The sequence below is a fragment of the Solea solea genome, chromosome 20 (genome assembly GCF_958295425.1).
Source record: "Solea solea chromosome 20, fSolSol10.1, whole genome shotgun sequence".
Classification (NCBI taxonomy): Eukaryota; Metazoa; Chordata; class Actinopteri; order Pleuronectiformes; family Soleidae; genus Solea; species Solea solea.
The window spans coordinates 8,907,995-8,931,454 of NC_081153.1; the positions used below are offsets into that span (position 1 = coordinate 8,907,995).

At 41.0% G+C, this 23,460-nt stretch overlaps 3 protein-coding genes across 3 annotated transcripts; 1 reads left to right on the top strand and 2 right to left on the bottom strand.

Moving 5' to 3' along the window:
- Nucleotides 1-448: 448 nt before the first annotated feature.
- Nucleotides 449-6,399, bottom strand: LOC131447810 (protein lin-28 homolog A-like). The gene is made up of 4 exons (XM_058619882.1): nucleotides 6,256-6,399; nucleotides 5,853-6,031; nucleotides 4,327-4,505; nucleotides 449-938 (listed from the first exon to the last, which is right to left on the bottom strand). The coding sequence occupies exons 1-4, from the start codon at nucleotides 6,263-6,265 to the stop codon at nucleotides 767-769; spliced, it is 540 nt and encodes a 179-aa protein (XP_058475865.1). The 5' UTR covers nucleotides 6,266-6,399; the 3' UTR covers nucleotides 449-766.
- A 1,255-nt stretch (nucleotides 6,400-7,654) lies between these two features.
- Nucleotides 7,655-15,393, top strand: maneal (mannosidase endo-alpha like). Its single transcript, XM_058619864.1, has 5 exons — nucleotides 7,655-7,863; nucleotides 8,076-8,679; nucleotides 10,387-10,496; nucleotides 13,568-13,644; nucleotides 14,460-15,393. Exons 2-5 carry the CDS (start codon nucleotides 8,166-8,168, stop codon nucleotides 15,094-15,096), a joined length of 1,338 nt encoding a protein of 445 aa, XP_058475847.1. The 5' UTR covers nucleotides 7,655-7,863; nucleotides 8,076-8,165; the 3' UTR covers nucleotides 15,097-15,393.
- Nucleotides 15,394-17,811: 2,418 nt separating this feature from the next.
- Nucleotides 17,812-22,840, bottom strand: sf3a3 (splicing factor 3a, subunit 3). Its single transcript, XM_058619863.1, has 17 exons — nucleotides 22,600-22,840; nucleotides 22,437-22,484; nucleotides 21,874-21,926; nucleotides 21,554-21,659; nucleotides 21,393-21,465; nucleotides 21,181-21,272; nucleotides 20,997-21,079; nucleotides 20,476-20,614; nucleotides 20,294-20,362; nucleotides 20,133-20,200; nucleotides 19,573-19,680; nucleotides 19,415-19,484; nucleotides 19,152-19,316; nucleotides 18,897-19,007; nucleotides 18,726-18,816; nucleotides 18,168-18,223; nucleotides 17,812-18,068 (listed from the first exon to the last, which is right to left on the bottom strand). Exons 1-17 carry the CDS (start codon nucleotides 22,693-22,695, stop codon nucleotides 17,991-17,993), a joined length of 1,506 nt encoding a protein of 501 aa, XP_058475846.1. The 5' UTR covers nucleotides 22,696-22,840; the 3' UTR covers nucleotides 17,812-17,990.
- Between the last annotated feature and the right edge of the window lie 620 nt (nucleotides 22,841-23,460).

The following is a 23,460-nucleotide window of genomic DNA, read 5'->3' on the forward strand; positions in this document are numbered from 1 at the left end:
TACTTCATATAAAAAAAATCATATCTATGTAGTACAGTACAGTTAGCCTGTTCACCAAAAACCAAACAAGTCTATGTCTCAACTCAATCCATCAAGTACAATAACTGAGAAGGTAAATCCCTGATATACTGTATGAACCTTCCCTGAAGATAAATACTGTTATGCAGGCAAAAGCCTGTCATACAATCAATACTGGTCTTGCATATAAGTTCAAATTCTGAAATGGCAACTTGGATTTAAGATGTAAAATTCACCACTAATTGTTTTTCTGTCATACTTTACGTGTGTGTGATGAAATAATGTTCTCTCTAGAAGATGTAATTTGAAAGAAGCTCTTTCCCACAGGAAAGTGGATAATATAGCACTATAGCACAAATATTGTCTTATAAGTCTTTTTTGTGTACATATCTCAAGGTCCATCTCAAGACATTTGTTTAGTTCAAATAATTCACTATTGTTTATAGAGAGTCCATATGAAGGGTATTCCGTGTAAAAAATTTGATAAAATAAAAAAAAATCAGAATGTGTGTATAAAATAGCACTGTAAACTGTCAATGTTTACCATCAGATCTTCAAAACACCACAAGTGTTAAACTTTCGTGTTTCTTTTCCTCCCCTGAGCACCGTGTAAATGTCAAGTTAAGTGTCAAAACTCACCTCCAAATTTTGTGCCATTTTTTTCCCGCACCACTGTTGACGAGCAAAGGCTTTGCTTCTCATCACTGATTCCTCACATTCATTGTCATGTTGTCACGTTCCCTTCTCATCACTGATGCTGCTGCTGATGATGCTGCTGCTGCTGCTGCTGCTGCTGTTGTGCTTTGATTGGACAACTGGCCACCATGTGGGAAACACTCTGGCAGAAGTGGCACCTTTTTGGCTGAGGAGGCATCTGACATTGTTTGGCGTGATGACCGACTTCTGCACAGTTGTAGCATCTGAAGTGACAAGAGGAGCAGCAACAGTGTCATTAAATGTCATTTAAAGTTGTGTGCTAATGTAACTAAACTAAACAGTGGTTAATCCCAATGTAAAATGTAAATGATAAATAATAAGTATATAATATTCAATCGCACTTGAGATGACCTAAGCTCAAAAACTTCACTCACAATTGCAGACTATTTTGACAGCTGATTAGTCAGTTTTACTGTTTGTTGCAGGTTCTCAGATTAATCAGCTTTCATTTTAAACATAATTATTTTTCCTTTATTTAGCTTTATTTTGAGGACAAAACTAAACACCTGAGGATGTTTTGGGAAGAAACACTGATGGAGTTGCATTATATGGACCAAAACAATGAAATAAAAAAATCTGAAAACAACCCAATCCAAAAACACACAAGCCAAAATCATTGCCTCTTTCCTGTTTTTATTATAGTTATTATTAATAGTAGTAGTAGTAGTAATATGAAACAAATGTGTTTAATATACTTTAATATACATGTCATTAATTTTCTCTAACTCCCATCATCTGCAGTGAAGTGTTTTCTACCACCAGAGGGCAGCACACTCTCAGTTTTGAGTCCACAGTTTTTTTACAGCTGTGAGGAGATTTTACCACTGAGGTCTATGTAAACACACTCCTTTATCCTTGAATTGTTAAAATGATTATTTGTTATTTTTTACATTAAAACAAAGTATATTATATGTCTGACAAAAGCTGCTTTTAAATATAAAGAAATGTCTGTTATATTCAAACTATGGTCAAATTAGTACACACAGTGATTTGGTGACACAGTAGAGCTTTAACAAAGATCTAGTGCTTTAATCTAAAGGAACTTTGTTACAATAAAGAGCAAGTACAATAGTCTCACTGTATTTAAAGGGATAGTTCACAAGGTAAACCTGATTTTGTTAACTCAAGCACACCAGAGTTTGTTGATCCACTGCTGCCTCCAGTAGTAACTTCACATGAGTTAGTTTGTCATTTTTTTGTGGGTTATATTTTCTACACAACAAAATATTATCTATATATTACACCATGCAAAGTGTTCAGTCATATAATAATAGTACCAATCTGCTTGTAATAATAGCATGAAAACGATTGTATTGTTACAATGAACCTCACAGAGGTTTAAGCTGCTGTGACTAAACCGCGCCACCTCCCTGTTCGGCCACTGTTTCTTTATCAGTAAATCAATGCAGATGATCGGTGAAATCCTGTGGGTGAATTCGTTAGAGTGAGATAAATAAGGCGAGTGAGGCCGAGGCAGTGAACAGTGTGACACACAGAGACACAGGTCACTTAACCGTCAGGCAAAAAACGAAATATTGATTTCTTTCTTTATGGACAATCTGTCTTTTCCAGCGACCCCTGGTTTTCATCACTGCCTGTCCGATCACACACAACACACACTATGAATTATAAAAGGAATAATATAATATAAATATGCAATGACGAACATTTAAATACGTCCGCCATTAAAAATTAGGGATGGCACAATATCACTTTTTTTCTGTGCCTGATGCTGATACTAATTTCAGGCTAACACAGGATTTATTCATCCTTTTAAACGACAACGCTGTAAACAACACATTTGTGCTGACTCATTTGAGACATAGTTCTCCAACTGTCTAACAAATATTCTACTCCCACAAAAAGAAAACAGCTCACAACATGACTCAGCTAAAATGAATCTGCTCTCTGAATCAGTGATTTGAATATTGATATTAAATATCATAAGTACTCACGCCTAAGATAGTTTTCCCCTTTTGCTTATAAATGTTTTTTTCTGCAGTTTTAATTACGCTGTTCGACTGATACTCACTGCAGCCTGATGATTCATACATCCTCAGGGTATATATGTATTTCTTCTTATGTAATTCTTGCATAACTTCCTTGCAGTAGCACTGACAGCTCTTTTTGTGTTCTGTTAAATGCACTTTGCGATAAGCCCGTGTCATCTGATTTCAAAGAGAAATAAACGCTGTTGCTAATATTGCGCACCTTTACATGACAAGTAAAGTAACTAAATTCAAGTAAAATATGGGTTAGGGTTACAAATATTTTTGTGCCTTACATAAATCTGTGCTGGTTTAAAATGTGTCATCACCTGCTGAGTATGTACATTCACGCTATTGTATATGGAGGATGAGACTAACAATCATTTTCATTACTAATGAAGCTGTTTGATGATTTTTTTCGATATTGCCCTGAGAATTGTTACTCTCTGTTTGACAGGTTGCCGTTCTCGTGTTGCACTGACTTTTGTTTTGGATGTAAATAACTTTAATTTTCCTCACATTATTGATCTGTCTCTCTCTTGATATGTGCACCATTGACCAGAGTGAATTTTTAGTACTGTGTAAACTTTACCTGGCTATACACCGGATTCTGATTCTGATCTGTAAAAAGCTAGAAAATGTTAATCAAAATCTTTAGTCACAAGGATGAAACCTAAACTGAGTCCTGGATCCTTTCACCACCACTAACCACCACTTCCTCTCCTCCTCCTCCTCCTCCTCCTCCTCCTCAGTATTGATCATCTTGTCCACGTTGGTGGCAGCGGGAGCTCCTTTGTTTCAATCCTCCTGTGACCTTTGAACCCCTCCCGCTCGTTCTCCGCCCCCCCCTCCTCCCTCCCTCGGCCTCATTTGCACAACGCATCCCATTGTTGCCATGGCGGTGGTGACCTCTGACCTCTCCTGGGCACCTACATCTGTTATCAATTAAACGAATAGGAGCCTTTTTTTTCTCTCCTCTAAATCCAGTGAAGGAAACATGTGAGTGCAATCAAACCTGCAGCGACACAGGAAGCTGTGGGATTATTTTTATCATTGCTCAGTGGCCACCGTGATAAATGAAGCTGGACTTAATGAAAGCGCCGTCAGTGATAATGCAGTGGGGTTTTTTTTCAGTGAGGGAATTTAATGGCTCACAGTCTACAAATCAAACTCTTTGATTCACGTACGGGAAGCAGCGAGAGGAAGAAAAGTCTGGACGTCTGAGCGTAATCAGATCCAGACAGGAAGACGAGGAGTCACTTTTATCACTGCAAACAATGATTCATATGGTCAAATCTGGACGGACTCCATTTAAGCTGCTTTAAAAAACTTCAAAGACGTTTTTTTATCAAAAAAAGAAAAGAAAAAAGGAGCAAATTTCACATGAATGGCAGTTTCTATTTGGTGCCCGTATTCACTCATTCATGAGACAAACATATCAAACGCAGATAATGTGAATGAGTTCAATAATAAGAAGAGTGTAACATCGGGAGAGACGCAAATGCTACAAATACATGACATTTGCATCTCTGGTGACCTCGGAATATGTGTGTGTGTCTCACGTGATTCAAACTTTCTGGTATACAGGAGGTGTAGGACTCACCTGTCGGCCTTTGTGCGTCGTTTCTGTGAACTTGTGGCTTTTCTCTTACTCCCCAAACACGGAGCTCCATCAGGTCCAGTTACTGTGACAGACTCCAGTCCTTTAGAGGATTTTCTGAAGGTGAACTCCACTGATTCTCCTTCTGTGAGGCTGCGAAATCCCTCCATGTGCAGTTTACTCTGTGAAGAATCATCAACATTAAGCTGCTGACACTCTTATTCATCTGTACACTAGCATGATGAGGTGCTGGAGAGTTAGTCAGTTGGTTAATTGATTGGTCGGTTGTTGGTTAGTTCATCGATTGGTTGGTTGGTTGTTGGTTAGTTAGTCAATGGTTGGTTGGTCAGTGGGTCGGTTAGGTGGTTGGTTGATTAGTTGTCAGCTGGTTGGTTGGTTTGTCGGGTGGTCAGTCAGTCGGTTGCTTGGTGGGTTGGTTGTTTAGTTAGTCAGCTGTTTGGTCTGATTGGTCAGTTGGTTGGTTGGTCAGTTGGTTCATTAGTTAGTTGATTGGTCTGATTGGTCAGTTGGTTGGTTGATTGGTGGCTTGGTATTTTGGTTGGTCGGTTAAGCAGTTGGTTGGTTAGTTTTAGGATGGTTGGTTGGTCAGCTGGTTGGTCAGCCGGTCAGTCACTCAGTTTGTTGGTTGGTTAGTTGACTGGTTGGTTGAAAAAGTGATCCGACTGTAGCTGTTTGTTTGGTATTTAAAGGTCCAATATGTGATACTGCAGCACCACTAGTTGTTGCAGTTGCACATGAATGAATGTTGAACCAAAACAAAAGTGATCATGACAACTGTCAGTAAACTAACATTAGTAAACTAACATTTAACATTTAACAATTTTAAAAATGTTTTGGTTTCACTTTTCATCAAACCTCTGCTGAACTGAACTGAACTGAACTGAAGCCCAACACCAGACATGTGGAGGAGCAGCCTCATCCTCTGTCTTCCATCAGATGATTTACACCGACACTGGGACGGAGAAACTTGAGAAGGGGCCTCAGCCAAAAAGCTCCACATGGGAGGTGAGACTGAGACACTGACTGAGTTTATTCCCTGATGCTTTGATGACTTTATAACAGGAAGCAGGGCTGGATGGCAACAGGAATAAGCCTTGTTATCTCCACTTTAACCTTTAACCCCTTTTAAAGAGAAAAGTTTGAACCCGTAAACTCCCTAATCTGCCCCTTTTAAGATCCACATCAGTATGTGAGTGGAAGAGTGGCAGCAGTTATGGTTGATCTGATATTAAGTGGCAGGCCGCATGAAATTGATTAGGGGAGCCACATGTGGTCCATGAGCCACGAGTTTGAGACCTCTGGCCTAATAGAACAACACTTAAATGAATGAGGTCAGTGGGTTTTTACCTCAGTTTTCGGTGAATGTTCTTATCCATATTGTGGCTTTAACACTAGTATTGTCCCCACACAGGAGGTGCAGTGAAGACAGAAATGTCCTATGAGGACATGAAAATAAACCTGTCTGTCCACACTCACAAAGAAGGGCAAAAAGAAAAAGCAGAGCTGACCTGATGGACGAAGACGTCGAGCGGCTGCTCCAGAGCAGATCCATCCCTGATCTTCATGGACAGGAAGCCGAAACCCATTCGCACGTTAAACCACTTACAGACTCCACTGCCCCAGGACAAAACTGTCTCCTCCTCCTCTTCCTCTTCCTCCTCCTCACCCTGCACACATCCTCCTCCTCCTGTAACAGACAAATTATTAAAATTATAATTTAAATCTCAGTCCCAGTCTCAGTCTCAGTCCCAGTCCCAGTCTCAGTCTCAGTCTCAGTCCCAGTATCAGTATCAGTATCAGTCCCAGTCCCAGTCCCTGTCCCTGTCTCAGTCTCAGTCCCAGCCTCAGTCTCAGTCCCAGCCTCAGTCTCAGTCTCAGTCCCAGCCTCAGTCTCAGTAGAATTTCTCTTACCATCTGTCATTGCCACAGGATTCCACACAAACTGCTCCACAGCACAGAAGGTTACATGACATGAGTCCAGTCCATGATCCGTCCACACTCTGTCCCTGCTGCTGATAGGTCCCTGTGTGTGTGTCTGTGTGTCCTCCAGGAGAAAGCGTCCTTCCTCCTGTTCTCTTCCTTCACAATGAGAACAAGCCCCCCCACCCTCTTACCTCTAATAACTGCCCCCACCCCACCTCACTGCATTGGACACTGGACACGGCATTGACTTCCATTCATGAGGACAGCCTCAACAAACCCTTACCCCCTTACCTTAACCATAACCACTTAATGATTAACCCTAACCTTCATCTACCCACAATTAAAATCCAAATCTTAGCCTTAAACTTAACCATAGTTCCTCAAAAATGAGGTTCTGCTTATTTAGGAACATGTTTTGGTCTCCATGAGGACTACTGGTCCTGACAAGGTCAGTGTTTATGCCAGAAAAGGGGAAACCACACACACAAAGACACACATTATACTGACTTACATTCATTTCTTAGAGACTTAATCTAACCTTAACCATAACTACTCCTGACTAATCTTAACCTCATCCTAGCCTACAACGTGTTAAAATGTTAAAAATGATGTTGATTTTTGTCCCCATAAGGAAGACAATTCCCCCATAACATATATTTTTACATTTAAGGTGAAGACATGTTATATAAGTTAAGGTTACACCATAATGTGACTTAATGTGTGTTATCTCTAACTATAACCGGTTAGTGCCTAGTAACTTAACCAGTAACAAACAGTGTGTGTGTGTGTGTGTGTGTGTGTCAGCTCACCTTTCACCCCTCCTCTTGAGGGACATCAATCAATAACACCTGATCAATAACTAATCTATAATGCACTGTTGTGTTGTGACACAAATCCCTCCCACAACAGAACATCCTGACTGCTGTGATCCACCTCAGCACCAAACCAGAAGCACTGGTGTCACTCTGTAGACCTCCTCCTCCTCCGTGCACCAAAGCCCACAGAGAAAATCGGTTCTTGATCCACTGCCGCCTCCTACAGTGATTCCAGATATATCATTATGTGACTTTGGCATTTGAAGTCGTTTGTTTTGATTTAAATAAGTGACACAAACTTACCAAAACAAGGCAGCGGTTCACCAGCAGCTCCTGTGTCTCCACAAGCTAAAAATGCTGGTTTTCTCTATGAACTTTGGTGCGGAGAGGAAATTGTTTATAAAGTGACAGAAAAGACTTCCTAAAGAATAATGGTTCCAGACACAGAGGCACCAGCAGGGGTCGCAAGCAACAACACTTCAAAAACCCCGCACTATCCCTTTAACCGCCCCGCATTCGTCTCTTTCCGGTGGCAGTGTTTAATCCCACCTCCCTCCTCCTCCTACTCCTGCTGCTGCTGCTCTCTGCCACACGGACAACAGATGCACTTTCAGTGTGAACGTTAAGGGTTTATTTTTCATATATATATATTTTTTCTTTATTTAAAGAAAATAAATGTAAAATAAAGGTGTTTTTGATGTGTGAAGGGGTGGATGATGATGACATGATGGAGACGAGAGAAGCAGACGCACAGAGTGAAGTGATCGGATGGAAAACAAAGGTAACCAGATTTGGTTTGTTCCAGCTTTGACAGCGAGAAACTGTTGAGTGTGACAGGAGGATGAGCAGGAGCGGAGCTGCCTGGTCCTCCATCATGGCTGCACACAGGAAGTCTGCTGTATCTGCTCTGTGATGGTGCAAGTGATTCGAGTTTAAAAGTGCGTGTTTTAACGCTGACTCTCCCCCCTCCTCGCCCTCCTCCCTCCTCCGCAGCTGTCGCTTCTCCATGCTGAAGGAGCCTCCGTGGGCTGTTAACACGGAGCCGCATCACTCCCTCCGCTGTCAGCACCACGGACAGCGACCATGACGCGCCTCCGCAGGAAGGCTCTGGTCGCGCTCTTCCTCTTCACGCTCTTCATCTTCGGGACCATGATGGGACTCCGGACGCTGAAGCCCAGCGACGGCTTCTCCGACATGGCCCCCGGCATGGACTTCGCCGGGGAGAGGTCGGACAGGCGGTACGCGGACGTGCGGGACGTGGCGGCGGCGGCGTCGCCGGGTCACTCCCACATGGGCAGCAGCAGCGACACCAAGGTGGTTTTCAGCCGATCCGACCGGGATTACAGCATTTTCTACGACGTGCACATATTCTACTACCTGTGGTACGGCTCGCCCGGCGTGGACAACAAGTACATCCACTGGGACCATGTGCTGGTGCCACACTGGGACCCGAAGATCGCGGCCAGTCACGCGCAGGGGAAGCACACCCCACCCGAGGACATTGCTTCAAGTTTTTACCCGGAGCTGGGACCTTACAGCTCCAGGGACCCGAAGGTGCTGGAGTCACACATGGCCCAGATAGAAGCTGCTGCAGCAGGTAAACACTGCCCAGCAGTTCTCTTGACTTGAGTGTTCACACGTTGATTGTTGATAATATTTGATTGTCTGTAATTGTTGTTTTCCACGACCACAAAATGAGCCACAGTAGAACTGACAACAGAAACTTTTTTATCAGCACTTCCTGTTGTAACATGACTCCTTGATAGTTTTTTTTTTTTTTAACATAAAATTCAAAACAAAGCAGGAATAAAATGAATGTTAAGTTGTGGTTTCCCGATGAAGTGGTAAATATAGAGCTGTAGACCAGTTTTGCCGCCATTTTGGCAGGAAATGTTTCAAGCTGTAAGAGTTGCAGAGATTGAGCAAGAACCTGACAGATCTGACTGGTATACTGCCCCCTGGTGCTTTTTCGAGAGTATGGAAACAGCCACAGTCCGCTGTTTCGTCTTCAACTGTCCCTATTTCACTCCTGACGCTTACCCGTCACAATAAAAGCACCTCAGAGTCTGATTCCCTTTTTTCACTGTGTCGTTCCGTTGAGCAGTGATCCACCTCTGCCGTCCTCCTGTTCGTCTGTTCCCGACAGTTATATCCGTCTCTGGATACGAACAGTGCCACTTCCTGCCATGGGATTGCGTGACGCCAACTCACAGAGCTCTATTCACAATTTACCTCTTAAATTTGGGTGGGGGTGGGGGGTACGCCAAACTCCAACCTGCTTGCAGTCGTCTCGCTGAGTAAGCACAGTATAGCTGTCTCTGCCACCTGTCTCGACATACAACAAGTCACTTCCTGTGTGCAGCGCGGTAATGTCACCAGGCGACACTGACAAAACAGAGATGGAGGGTCGTGAACCCGTTGGACGTGAATGTCACTGACATTTGTTTACATTTAAAAGCTACAGCTTTTAAGATAATTTCCTTGTGCCAAAGTTCTGGTACGCGAGCTTCCGCGAGTGGTACTTGGAGGAAAATCAGAAATGATGTTCTGTATTTACCAGGATATGTGATTGGAGTGGAGCTGAGGAATTTCATGTAGACAATGAAACAAATAACAAAAATAATAAACTCGAACATTTTTTAATGCGATAAACGCACTCAGACTAGTTTGTTTATTTTCAAATTCAAAATGGCCGACTTCCTGTTGAGTTGAGGCCATGGTCCCCATTTACTTTTTTGTTCGTCTTGGGCTTTATCACATTCCCACCAAGTTTCGTGAGATTCGTTGCAACTTAACGTTTCACCTTAGCGGGGTGCTATAGAGTCCTGGTGTAGTGCACGGGTCTGAGCACTATGGCAATTCAAGATGGCCGACTTCCTGTTGAGTTGAGGCCATGGTCCCCATTTACTTTTTTGTTCGTCTTGGGCTTTATCACATTCCCACCAAGTTTCGTGAAATTCGATGCAACTTAACGTTTCACCTTAGTGGGGTGCTATAGAGCCCTGGTGTAACGTACAGGTCTGAGCACTATGGCAATCCAGGCATGAATTCATGCCAGGAGCCGTTTGGCCCCGAGCATTCGTGTCCTCGGGCCAGAATTAAAAATAATAATAATTAGAGTCACCTTATCTCTCGCTCCATCTTAGTCTAATTTCACTAAACCAGTATGTGAAGTATATGTGAGGAAGAGGAGGACGATGAGAGAATAACTTTGCTCTGTCTATTTTACACCACTGTATTTGAATGTTGGTGACAATGGTGTTACTTAATAATGGTAACATATTCACCATTACTGCTGGTGCAGGGGTGCTGGTGTTGTCCTGGTATCCTCCCAGCGTGGCAGACGACCACGGGGAGCCCACAGAGGACCTGGTTCCTGCCGTCATGGACGCCGCCCACAGACACAGCATCAAGGTAACTGGTGAGAAGACGGGTATGTTTTTCCCTTTCTGACCATTTACTGTGTGTCTGTGTGAGTGACTGGAAGTGAAAGTTATGCTGAGAACAAAGAGGACTAAGCCAATTTAATGTGGAATGTGACACGATGTGTGTCTACAATGACCTAATATGTACTGTTTCTAATATAAGTCATGTGTGATAATCATCATTTGTCAAAAGGGTCCTAGATTGTAGATAAAGTATCCTGGTTTTACAGGCTACACAAAATACACAAAATATGACATATATTGATTAAAAAAGTAACCTAATAACACTTGTTTCATTTTGTGTTATATCAGAATTTAAACCATATTTATAGTCAAAGTCATTGTTTCCAACACACGTAAATAAAGAAATAAAGCAGTTATTATCTGAAATGAAAGGTAATAATTAAGTGTATATTTTAAGACCGTGTAATACAGATTATAATAAACAGTAGATTATATTTTATTTTAGTACCAGTGGTATGCAAGCTTCCACTGGTGGTACTTGGTGGAAAGTCATATTGTCTGTTTTTCTGTTTATTTACCAGCATGGAAAATGAAACAAATAACAAAATAGTAATAATTAGAGCCACTTTATCTCTCGCTCCATTTTAATCTAATGTCATTATACTACTGTGTGAAGTATATGTGAGGAAGAGGAGGACGATGAGAGAATAAATCTGCCACCACTGTATTTATCTGTTTTACTGAAATAGGTTTTTATACTTGGTATAAAAAGTTTAAGACTCTATGACTCACAGCTCCACCGAGACGACTGAGTCAGTGCAGGAAATGTCTCCGCCCCTGTGGTTATTTTGAGTTTGATGCTCTGACCTAAAAAAAAACAAAAAACAAAGAAAAGATGACATTTAATGTAAATCTGTCGGATTCAGTCGAGCTGAGACAAAGAGCTAAAGTGACTTTTCAGGGCAGAACGCCATCAAAAACAACAACAAAAACGCTTATTTACGACTTTATTCTCATAATATGACGACTTTATTGTCATGATATTACAATTTTATTCTGGAAAGATTACGACTTTATTCTCATAATATCACAACTTTACTCTGGAAAGATTACGACTTTATTCTCATAATATTAGAAATTTATTCTCAAAATATTACGACTTTTTCGGGAAAGATTACGACTTTATTCCCATAATATTACAACCTTATTCCCATAATATTACGACCCTTTCACCGTAATATTACGACCTTATTCCAATAATATTACGACCTTATTGGACAGATTACTTCAGGCTTTTTACATTATTTGATATTTAAGTTTCTATATCAACATTAAAGAAAAAAACATCAGAGCAGACGAGTTGTCTTTTTTTTTCCAGTGAGTCGTCGTGCACGAGTCAGACGGGATGATCTATAATCCCCCTCCAGTCCCACAACCTCAGTAATTAAGCAGAGATTGACCCCGTTTGCTCAGTGAAAAATTGATGTTTGGACGCCGGCAGTAAGACATGGGAGACTTTTATTTTATTTTTTTTAGACTAAGTATTAAATTGTGATGACAACAATCAGTGGTTGTGACAGAAAATCACAAAACAGGTCAAAGAATCTTCTGAATAAAGTCAGGTCCTGAAACTCTGGGCTAATCTGGCACAGATCCTTTTAAATAATCTGTGGCTTTATCCACATTAAAAAAAACTTTTTCTTTTTGTTCTTAAAGCGTAAATGAAACTACTTTTTCAGTCGTGTATGTAGTGAATGTTAATGACATCTATACTTCCTGTACATACTGTCACACAAAAAAACCCAGATTATGTTACATAATTTGCTCACATGATGACGTCATAACGTTGCCTCAGGTTAATGTTTGCTGTGGTCGAGCGCGTGTACACACCATGAGGCTTGTTTCATCCAGACACATCAAATGTTTCACCTCACTTTCATCAACCCGTCGTAATTCCCCAGCAGTCGAAGCCTGAGCTCAGGCACCAAACGCTGCCCCGTCGCCATGGAAACTGTTTATGAAGATGTGGCAGCCTCTTTTTGAGAGATGAAGTGGGCGTCGGGCGTCTGTGGCTCGGTCGGTTGCTGCGGCAGACCTTTGTGACAGAAGCAAACAAGCACAGCGGGATGGGTTTTGTCCTGGAAAAAGAGAAAATCACTCCCATGAAATGAATTCCCATCGCACTGAACAACAGCTGAATAATTCCTCATTTTCTAATCGTTCCGAAAATGACGCAACAAGTGAATCAGAATCGGAAACTGCACCAAACTCCATAGAGAAAATCAGCGATTTTACAACACAGCGTTCAGGAGCTGTTGAGCAACAAACGTCTCCAGATAAATCGTCAAATGTGTCATTTTGTCACATCAGTGTTGGAAATCCTCATAAAAAATGTGCACAAGTGTCACAGATTTTCAAAACATGCAGCAGTAAAGCAGCAGCTCCTGTGTCTCCGTGAGCTAAAAACACTGATTTTCTCTATGGAGTTTGGTGTGAGGGAGCGAGTGCGTCACAAACTACAGTTTCCAGGTGAAAAATGCTGCCTCATGTTGACAAACACGTTCATTTGAGATCACAGAATAATGTCAGACATCATAGCGAGACTCGCCGTCTTTAAAAAGAACTGGAAATCTGACCGTATTTGATACGATTACAAAGCAAAATCCTCTTTAGCAAAATTTAGGGCAGACTTTAGGACTTGGGAGGATTTGGGGTCTAAAATTAGATTCCCGCTGTTGTAATGTGGAGCAGTTTGATGTTTGACAGTCACATCTGTGGAGGAATGACCTGCAGAGAACTGCTGCACTGTAAAAACAAGACAAATATTCTTCATTTAAGACCTCCTGCCAGTGCCTGGTAACAAGAAAAATGCTGCCAGTTAATACAAATTATACCTTATATTTCAAACCAGGAGCTTCTAATTAAAGATTTAAAATAAGCTGTAGCATCTTAAGACATTTTTCTGAATGCAAAACTTGTGTAACATGATGATGTTTGTGTGTGAACAGATAACTCCTTTACTTTTCAGGTTCTCTGTGTTTATTTTTTTGAACATTTTCGCAGTTAACGTCCACGTTCTCACGTGTTTCTGCACAGGTGGCTTTTCACATCCAGCCGTACAAAGGACGGACGGAGCAGAGCATGCATGACAACATCAGATACATCACCGACAAGTATGAGGACGTTTAACGTGTTAGTGTTAGCTTTATGACAGAGGCACGTACGGAAGCCCTGAAAGGCCAGTTCAAATCTTATATTCGGATGACTTTCCTAAATGTCTTTGCTCCTTTTGGGGCAGAAAACGTCAAAGATCACCAAAATTGTGTTTTTCTGGTAGTGATTTTGGCCGTTAAGGCGTCAAATATACTCTTTTCAGCACCCCCTAATGGCCAAAACCAGTATTACAAACACCTACAGAAATTCAGATGGAGACATATTTCTTTTCCACTTAGCTTTCAAGTAGTGCATTTTTTGTTTTTGTAGATTTTGGCCATTAGGGTATCAAAATACACACTTTTCTTCACAGAGGATCACTTAAAGCAACAGCACCACCTAAAGGCCAAAATCTGAATTACAACGACAAACGAGAGCGAGTGATACTTTTTATTCTTTTGCACAAAAGACTGAAAGGCAAGTGAAAAACATTTTAAGTATGATTTTTCTTTTTTGCTCTGTTTAGGGTAATATTTTTGAAATATTTTAAAGATGAAAATAAAAACTTTTTTTTTTCAAATGCCTTTCAAGCATGTGTGCAAAGGACCTTTTTTATACATATATACTAAATACTTACTAAATACTCCCCCCAAAAAATGTTTGCACAGATAATAATTGCGAAACATCATGTGCGCCCAGGAGAAAGAATAAAGCGTGAAAGTGACGCCTTACGTGATAAATGTTGCCGTATTTTACAAATTCTATGTCATAAGATTTTCTGACTCAACAATGAAACAGTATTTAAAAAACTCAAAGTTTGTCTTTTTTCCCTCAGGTACGGAAAACACGGCGCCTTTTACAGATTCCGCTCCAGCACGGGACGAGTCCTGCCTCTTTTTTACGTCTACGACTCGTACCTGACGCCGCCAGAGTCGTGGGCGGAGCTTCTGACGGCAAAGGGCTCCCACAGCATCAGAGGAACGCCGTACGACGGCATTTTCATGGCCCTCATCGTTGAGGAGCGCCACAAACACGACATCCTGGCCAGTGGCTTCGACGGCATGTACACTTACTTTGCCTCCAACGGTTTCTCCTTTGGCTCCTCCCACCAGAACTGGAAAGCCATCAAGTCCTTCTGCGACGCCAACAACCTGCTCTTCGTCCCTAGCGTGGGTCCGGGGTACGTGGACACGGCCGTGCGGCCGTGGAACAACCACAACACCAGGAACCGCGTGAACGGACGCTACTACGAGACGTCGCTGCAGGCCGCGCTCTCTGTCAGACCAGAGATCGTCACGGTTACGTCGTTCAATCAGTGGCACGAGGGAACGCAGATCGAGAAGGCCGTACCGAAGAAAACCGCCACACGTTTGTACCTCGACTATCAGCCCAACCAGCCCGACCACTTCTTAGAACTCACGCGTCAGTGGGCCGAGAACTTCAACAAGGAGAAAGACAAATGGCTGATGTGAACGCTTGATTTTCACCTGCTGAGATTTTCCCTTCATGTTCCTTCTGCTCTCACTGTTTTCAACCACTAACCTTTTTTGTACAGGTTAATAATACGTTATATTGAACCTTTAACGTCACAGCAAACAAACTCAGAATCTGTTAGCGACGCGGAGAAAAACGGCTACGTACGGAAACACGGCTCCGTGCGCTTTGAGTTTTTTTCTTATTTTCTTATGAAAGGTGTTTGTTCTTGTTCTACAAATGTTCTTTCCTGTTATTTCCTCGAAGACAAATTAAAATATGTGTCTGTTTGTTTATTTACTGTTGTTTGTTTACTGTGGCACAATCACTCATTCATTTAGTCATTGATGTGAAAAAAACAGTACGAGAAATCGTCAAAGATCTGCTGAAACTGAAGCCACTGAGCGGCAAGTGGACAAGTACCACAGATTAAAAGTATCACTGTAGAAAAGTACCACAGAGTAAAAGTACCTCTGTGGAAAAGTATCACAGATTAAAAGTACCACAGACTGAAAGTACCACTGTGTAAAATGATCACAGATTAAAAGTACCACAGATTAAAGTACCACTGAGTAAAAGTACCACAGATTAAAAATACAACAGATTAAAAGTACCCCTGAGTAAAAGTACCACAGATTAAAAGTACCACTGAGTAAAAGTACCACAGATTAAAAGTACCACAGATTAAAAGTACCACTGAGTAAAAGTACCACAGATTAAAAGTACCACAGATTAAAAATACCACAGATTAAAAGTACTACAGATTAAAAGTACCCCTGAGTAAAAGTACCACAGATTAAAAGTACCACTGAGTAAAAGTACCACAGATTAAAAGTACCACAGATTAAAAGTACCACTGAGTAAAAGTACCACAGATTAAAAGTACCGCAGATTAAAAATACCACAGATTAAAAGTACTACAGATTAAAAGTACCACTGAGTAAAAATACCACAGATTAAAAGTACCACAGATTAAAAGTACCACTGAGTAAAGGTAACACAGATTAAAAGTACCACTGTGTAAAAGTATCACAGATTAAAAGTACAATCGAGTAAAAGTACCACTGTGAAAATAATCTCCACTGTGTGACAGTGAGAGTGTGACAGTGTACGCCCCCTAGAGGACACAGAGACTGAAAAATATGGCTGTTGTCGGGGCCACAAGGAAAAAAACAGATTTTACAGAACGCTGCTTCAAGGAACTGTTATGTACAAATGTGTAAAACTGTGGCCATTAGTGTTTAAAACAGGTACTGCAACCCTCCCTTTTTTACTGTTTTATTTTTGAAAACATCGAAACTCTTTGGTTAATGATCACGTGTTAGCAACTGCACAAATAGTTTTATAAACCTGAAAATTATTAAACCCTTGGACGGGCCATTTTTGGGCCACGGGCCCCACATTGGGCAGAGGTCTGTGGCCCCTAAACCCAGCAACATCACACACACACACACACACACACTGAAGTTAATATAATTTGTCCTGGTTATCAGGGGGTGAGCAAATAATCCTAATTTTAAATGATTGAGATAAATAAGATTATCATTTTGTTTTACACTGTGTTCACAGTAAAGATTTATCTTTTATCGCGACACAATTTTGACACGTGTCGATGAACGACATTTTATTTCAATTTCGCAATTTTTTGTATATACCTTTTTAATCTGGACATAATCCAGTTGACAATTGTTCATATTCTCACAGTCTTACCTGCAGAGCAGTCTCTTCATCAGTTTCCATCAGAGAATCGTGGTGAAGTAGCGCCACCTGCAGGTCTGGTCTATATCCACCTGTGAAGAATGAAGGTTCACATGTGAGGCTTTTAACGCCACCTGTGGGCCGATAATCCACAGAAAAATGCTGGATAAGCACTTTTGGCTGAAAAGAATAATCCAATTTTTAAGATTATTATTTGAGTGGTAAAGAAAATTGATTTATTGACTCACCTCTTTATGGTGGACGGATACATTCTGTAATCTGTGTGCTGTAATATAATGGTAAAAATGATGGAAAACTTTGCTCTGTGGGATTAAATGAAGCAAAGCTTTATTTCTACAACCATGGTTACAAAATACTGCAAATATTGACATTGTCTAACACAATAATAGAAAGTTTTGAATTTTGAAAGGGTTAAGACTTAGTTCAAGGGTCATAGTCCTTTTCCAGGGTCAAATTCAAGCACCGTTTCAAGGCCCAATTTCACAGTTTCCCCACATTTTACAGCTCTGGGTGGTTTTTATGAATATACACAAACTGGAAATGTATATTTCAATCCCCTTTTTCCCACAATAAAACAGACGGTGTTGTACTATAACCACATGCATGTGTGTAAAGGTGCAGGCGTGTTTTAATCCTCCATCTGCTCAATGACTAACTCAGACAGAGCCACCATTTTAAGCATTTCCAAGCACTTTATCCAAAATTCAAGCACTTTTTGAAACCTTGAAAACACAACATTAACATGTTTATGTTTAGAACTAAGTTTGTGACAGGGTTAAAGGAGGCAATGAGTGAATGTCCTCACAAAGAGAGCTGTATAAAAATGTGTGTGTGCGTCCTTGTTAGTGTTACCTGTTTAGGATGAGTAGTCCTCATGGAAACTAAAACTGGTCCTAATGAGCCAGAACATAATTTCTGAGGAACTTTAGGCCCAAGATCTGAATTGTGGTTTCTGTGTGCGTGTGTGCGTTTTCAATAGTAAACAAAGACACGTGTGTGATAAAGTACTGAGTTTATTTAGACAACAGTTGCCACATTACAAAGTATCAAATGGAGGAAGGGAAACAACATGACTACTTACAAATAAAAAGAAACGGGAAAATCAGTGATAAAAAACAAAAAACAAAGCAAATATGACGTTTATCTCCGAGCGTCACCACAGCAGACCTGGTCTCTACAGCAGACCTTGTCTCTTCAGATCCTCGTAGGTTTTCTTGTTCACCACGTTTCCACTCGAGTCCTCGTATTCTTCCTGAGGGGACGAAACAAAGTAATGGAATAAGTAAAAAAATAAAAGCACGAGTCAGGGAATAAACAGGGACTTTATTTCACAGCGTCAGTGTGGACTCACCTCTGTGTCCGGCTGCCAGCGCTCTGAAGCTTTCTGAGATTTCAGTTTCGCCCACACTGAAGACGAAAAACACAAATCAAATATAAAATATATATATTTTTAACCCCACACAGTTGGGAACAGTTGTTGTGGGAACAGTTGTGATGTTTCAAAGCTCAGGTCACACACGCAAATCTGTAGGAACTTGGAACGTAGCACTGAGCAGCATTGAGTCGACGGTTGCTGTGGTTTTTTTGTTTGTTCTCTGCTGTATTTTCTTTTTATATTATTCCCTTATGTTTGGCTAACACTAAAAAAACTAAATCTAAGTTGAGTTTTGTGAAGGAGGAGCAGATGCAAATAAGGTTCATTCTTCTTTCAGCAAATAGTATTCATATTACTAATAATGAAATAAAACTAATATAAAAAAAAGGGAAAAAATTATGAAAAAAAATAAACCACTACTGTTTTGCAACAACAAATGTGATTTCAGAAGTTTTTTCTTCTTTTTCTTTTCTACAGACACATTCTAAAAACACTTTGGTGCATAAAAAAAATCTGTCAGTGCGGCAGACTTACGAGCGACGGCGTCCTCGATCTGAGTGACGTTGGCGAAGTGGGCCGTGTTGGGAATTCCCAGACAGCGCATACCGTGAGCGTGTCTCCATTCCTGCGGAAAAACACACTTCAGTTACACGACTGAGCGAGTACTTCACTACTTCACTTCTACTCCGTCTCATCACCACGTACCGCAAAGTGTCTCTGGAAGGCTTTGGGTCCCCTGTAGGTGTAGTTTCCACAGATCTCACAGTTGTAGTTGATGTTCAGACCATGGAGTTTGTAAAGCCAGTATGGAATCGGCTGCAGGGGGAAAAAAAACAAACAACAAAAACAGTCAGCAATAAATTAATAAATGGCAATAAATAAACAACACATTTTGGGTCTGCACAGAAAAATGCAGCAGGAGTCTCAATCTAATGCGCGCACACACACACACACACACACCTTGCCGTCCCAGCCCAGTGGCAGGTTCTTGGGGTTGTAAATTATTTCATTGTCTTCGTCTTCACTCTCGCTCTCACTGAGCTGCTCCTCCTCCTCTTCCTCGCGCTCCTCGCCCGTCCTGGCCTGCTTCCTCTGCACGTTCTCGTGCGTCAGCTGCCTCTGCTCCTGTAAATGCAGGGCCACATTCCAAACGCGTGTGAGCACTTTTGACATTAAAAATGAAAACAGCAGCAGGAGTGGACGTTGAGGACACGGTCACTCACCCCGAGGATCTCCACGTACTCGTACACTTGAGCCTCCAGGAAGCCAGTCTCCTTGTTACGCTCTGTGTCTCTGCAGGAGTGATGATGGGAAAATGTTATGGGTTACAGAACAACACTAACATGAGTCAGCGCTGCACTGAGTCTTTAGACCCACTCACTTTTTAGGCCCTTTGGCTTTGGGATTCTTGGCGAACAGTGAAGGGTCCAGTAATTCCAGGGATTTGCCTTTAGTGCTGAACAGTCTCTGAGCTCGTTCCTCCAGGGTCCTGGACATATCACACACACACACACACACACACACACACACTCACGTCAATCAACTGGATTACACTCGGGATTAGGGCTGCAATTAAGGGTTATTTTCATTATCAATTAATCTGTCCATTATTCTCTCAATTAAATGTTCCAGAAAATGATGATCATTGGGTGTTTCCCAAACGTCTTGTTTGCATCCGTTTTAATGATTTCTTTGTTACATGTAGCAAATAAACCTCAAAATATTCCCATGTAACACTGATTACATGATTATCTAAATAGTTGGCGCTTCATTTAGTAATGGATTAATGGATGAATTGTTGCAGCCCTTCTAGGAATGAAGAACTGAAGAAGCCTAGTGGATTTAATGCCCTCAATTTAAATGAAGCAATTCCAGATACTTCGGGTTCAGCATCACGACTGCATTAATGTTTCAGTCCAGCTGCATGTCAACGACACTCACCCTCCACACTTGAGTCCCAGTGCCATAAGAGCAGACTTCAATCTGTCCAGACCCAACGACGCCAACTCCTGTGTGAAAACACGAGGAGAAACCACCAGTTGAAGCACCACTGATTCACCTTTCAATTCACCTCCATCGTTAATGTTCTTTTCTTTTCTTACCTCCCAAGAGGAAAAGGCAGAAAGGTCCAGATGAGCTCCTGCATGGGTCAAAGCACTACTCGTCTCTTTCTACAGTGCAGAAAAACAAACAAACAAACGAGGTCAGAGGAGAAGGTAAAGAAATTAAAAACCTGGCGTGTCCATGCTGCGTCACACATGAAGAGGCTGTCAGGAGAACTCACGGGCCAGCCTGGAAAAGTCCCGTTATCCCACTTCTTCTCAAACTCCAACAGCACTTTTCCGTACAGGTCGTTCTGGTCCAGAAGAGGTTTGACCCGGTCTGTGTAGTCCTGAAGGTATTCAAGAAGCATCTCCAGATACCTGCACACAAAGAGAGAGGGGATCTGCAACCTGTGGCTATATTTATGTTTCTTTTCGTTATTTCTTTCACATTGATCACATCTAATTTAGAGTCATTTGTCAATGAGACAAATGAGAAAATCTCCCCAGAGCAGACAACAAACATTATCTCCTTAGTGCTGAACAACAACAGCTGGGAGAATGCTGCCTTCAAACAGGGTCATGATAACCATGTTCTCTTCCACAGTCCATATGAACACTGCAGTCTAAAATTAATAAAAGCTTCTAACCTTGCAGCCGTCTACACAAATGAATCACCTGAGGACCAGCACATCATATACACAGGTTTAAATAAGTAACCACAAGCTCATTAAGTCCTATATCCTCGTCATGTTGGACCTACTTTTTGTATTCAGCATTCTTCCTGTCCTTTGGGATGTCAAAGAGCTGGTCAAATGACGACAGGTATGTGATGTACTCGGGTTTCTGCACAAAGAGACAGCAAAGGTTTTTGGTTTTAAAACAAAATAAAAAGGTTTTGCTTGAAGGTACAGGCTTTTATTATCCAGATTTAAATGGATCCTCACCTCAGCTCCCTTCAAGTTGGTGTACTTCAGGTAGCAGTCGTGGAGATCGAGGTAACGGCCATATCCTTCCTCATCTGTGAACTCAACCAGGTCTGTGGAAAATAAACATATTTTACTTTTCAATGCCAATATTGGAAGCCTGAGCGCAAACCAACATTAAAATATAATGTTAATGTTTTTTGCTGATCAGACGAGTGTAGATGAAGCCTTACTCTGAGCCTCCTCGCTGGGGTTTTCTCTGGCTTTCATCAGCTCTTCAAACTCCACAGACATGGGAATGGCAATCTACAAGGAACCCACACAATAACAGTGTTAAAATTCATTTCTCAGCAGTTCACACATAGCTAAATTTTAAGAGTTTTTTTTTCATTACCTCATTCGGATGCTTTCTGTGGAACTCCTTAATGTGTTTCAGTCTGTTGTAGAACTCTGCAAACTCGTTTGGTCCGGAGATGGCAGCAAGCTCATCCTTCCTCATCCTGTCAATAAGAAAAACAAGTGGTTAAGATATTCTGGCTAAACTGAGTCTGAAAGACAAAGACTAAATGTTTGTGAAAAGGTTCAGAAATGACAACAGAGCCAGTTTATGGAACCATGAAGGGAGATAAAGGTGTCTCTTATACATCTGTTTTTAAAATAAGGCAAATATAATGAATTCACAGGGGCAAGTTTACTGTTAAGGAAAGAACTTACCCATCTTTGTCTTCATAAGAATCTCTGAGATTTGCACTCACGTCCATATACCTCTGTCAAAGAAAGAAAACACTTTTAGCTGCTGATCACTTTCAATATTAAAACATTACATCTCCCTGTTGTGCTAAGTATGCATACTCTTAATAATAGTGTAATTAACAGCAATGTTTCAATGTATTATTTCTTGGGAAATGATAATGTTAACTACTAATTAATAATTTATAATAATAATAATAATAGCAATTAATATTACTACTCGTGTATACAAAGCCTATACTGCAAAGTAAATGCATGCTTTATTGTATCTTTAAGGTTACATTTAAGTGACAGATTTTTGAATGGAGTTCCTCAGTGACATACTGTATTTGTAGTAATAAGGGTTTCTCGTTGAGTTGTCTCATACTTTATATACATACATGGTTTTATATATAATATTTGAACGCTTATAATAATAACTTAGACAATATCTCAGATTAACTGTCACCTATGAGGAGGTTCACTAACTAATAGCCTGTTCTAGTGCTAGGTAGCCGGTGTTGTAATAAATGGAAAAAAGTGCTCACATCCAACATCGCCCGTGTCCGGTGATCTGAGTTAATCTGTTCCCGCAGCTGCGGAAAAAAGGACAATAAAGAAATAAAACATTCGTTAAGCTGCATACGTGTTACGTACTTGCAGTGTTTGGTTAGCATTAGCACTACAGCTAACACGGAGCGGTCGACTTACCGTGGACTTTTTGTGTAGCATTTCTTTCGTTTTGGCATCCATAAGCCTCTCCTTCTCTTCATGATAGCGACGCTGTTGCTCTAAAATTGTCTCCATGTTTTCCCAAATGTGGCGGACGCTTGGTAACTAACTAACTAACTAAAGGGTTAGTATAAAAATGAAAAACAGTAGCCCCCGCCGTTTTGGCTACGTTTATTTTCAATGGCGCATGTAGGGGAGCTAGCTGTCCGTCACTGTACCCGTCGTGAAGGAACATACACTGCGTGATAACAAAAAACGTTCCGCAGTCCCGACACGTTCGAAGACCGACAGGGAACAAATAAATCAATTATATTTTAATTTTGAAATTATTGATTAAATCTACCAAATGTATTAAACTGGGAAATTTGCTATAGACAAACAAATGGTAATAATACAATATTTTAATTCAATTGTACAGTTCAGGGGTCAAACTTGATGTGTTTACTGAGAAAAAAATCTGAGAAAATTCCGACTACTGACTACAACTGGAATGCACCATAAACACACGGTGGTCCAAAAATGATGGACTCCTTAATTCCGGTATTTTTCGACCTGGGCACTATGTTTATGAATGCGAGTGTGTAGATGAATAGTGTTTGCACACAATACTATAGAGTGAGTAATTTCCCAGTTAAATAAAATACTTGGCTCCTGCTATACATATAATAGGCCCATACAGTACATTCATACAACCATACAGGTGACTGTCTGATAGAGGGTTCAAAAAATGGTTATCACAAAACAAATTAGCATGTGGTAGATGCACAACTTAGGTGGGTCTACTTGTGTGTTTTACATAGACAAAACCAGACTTGTGGATAATAATATTGACATTCTACC

Bases quoted from the DNA above. Each gene is read 5' to 3' on its own strand.
- maneal (XM_058619864.1), top strand. From the start codon at position 8,166: ATGACGCGCCTCCGCAGGAAGGCTCTGGTCGCGCTCTTCCTCTTCACG. The intron at 8,680-10,386 runs GTAAACACTGCC...CTGCTGGTGCAG, and splicing joins GATAGAAGCTGCTGCAGCAG to GGGTGCTGGTGTTGTCCTGG. The intron at 10,497-13,567 runs GTAACTGGTGAG...GTTTCTGCACAG, and splicing joins CCCACAGACACAGCATCAAG to GTGGCTTTTCACATCCAGCC.
- sf3a3 (XM_058619863.1), bottom strand. From the start codon at position 22,695: ATGGAGACAATTTTAGAGCAACAGCGTCGCTATCATGAAGAGAAGGAG. The intron at 21,927-22,436 runs GTGAGCACTTTT...TTTCTTTGACAG, and splicing joins GGACACGGGCGATGTTGGAT to AGGTATATGGACGTGAGTGC. The intron at 21,660-21,873 runs GTAAGTTCTTTC...TCTTATTGACAG, and splicing joins TCTTATGAAGACAAAGATGG to GATGAGGAAGGATGAGCTTG.
- LOC131447810 (XM_058619882.1), bottom strand. The intron at 4,506-5,852 runs GTCAGCTCTGCT...GATTCTTCACAG, and splicing joins TCGACGTCTTCGTCCATCAG to AGTAAACTGCACATGGAGGG. The intron at 939-4,326 runs GTGAGTCCTACA...TTGTCACTTCAG, and splicing joins CGACGCACAAAGGCCGACAG to ATGCTACAACTGTGCAGAAG.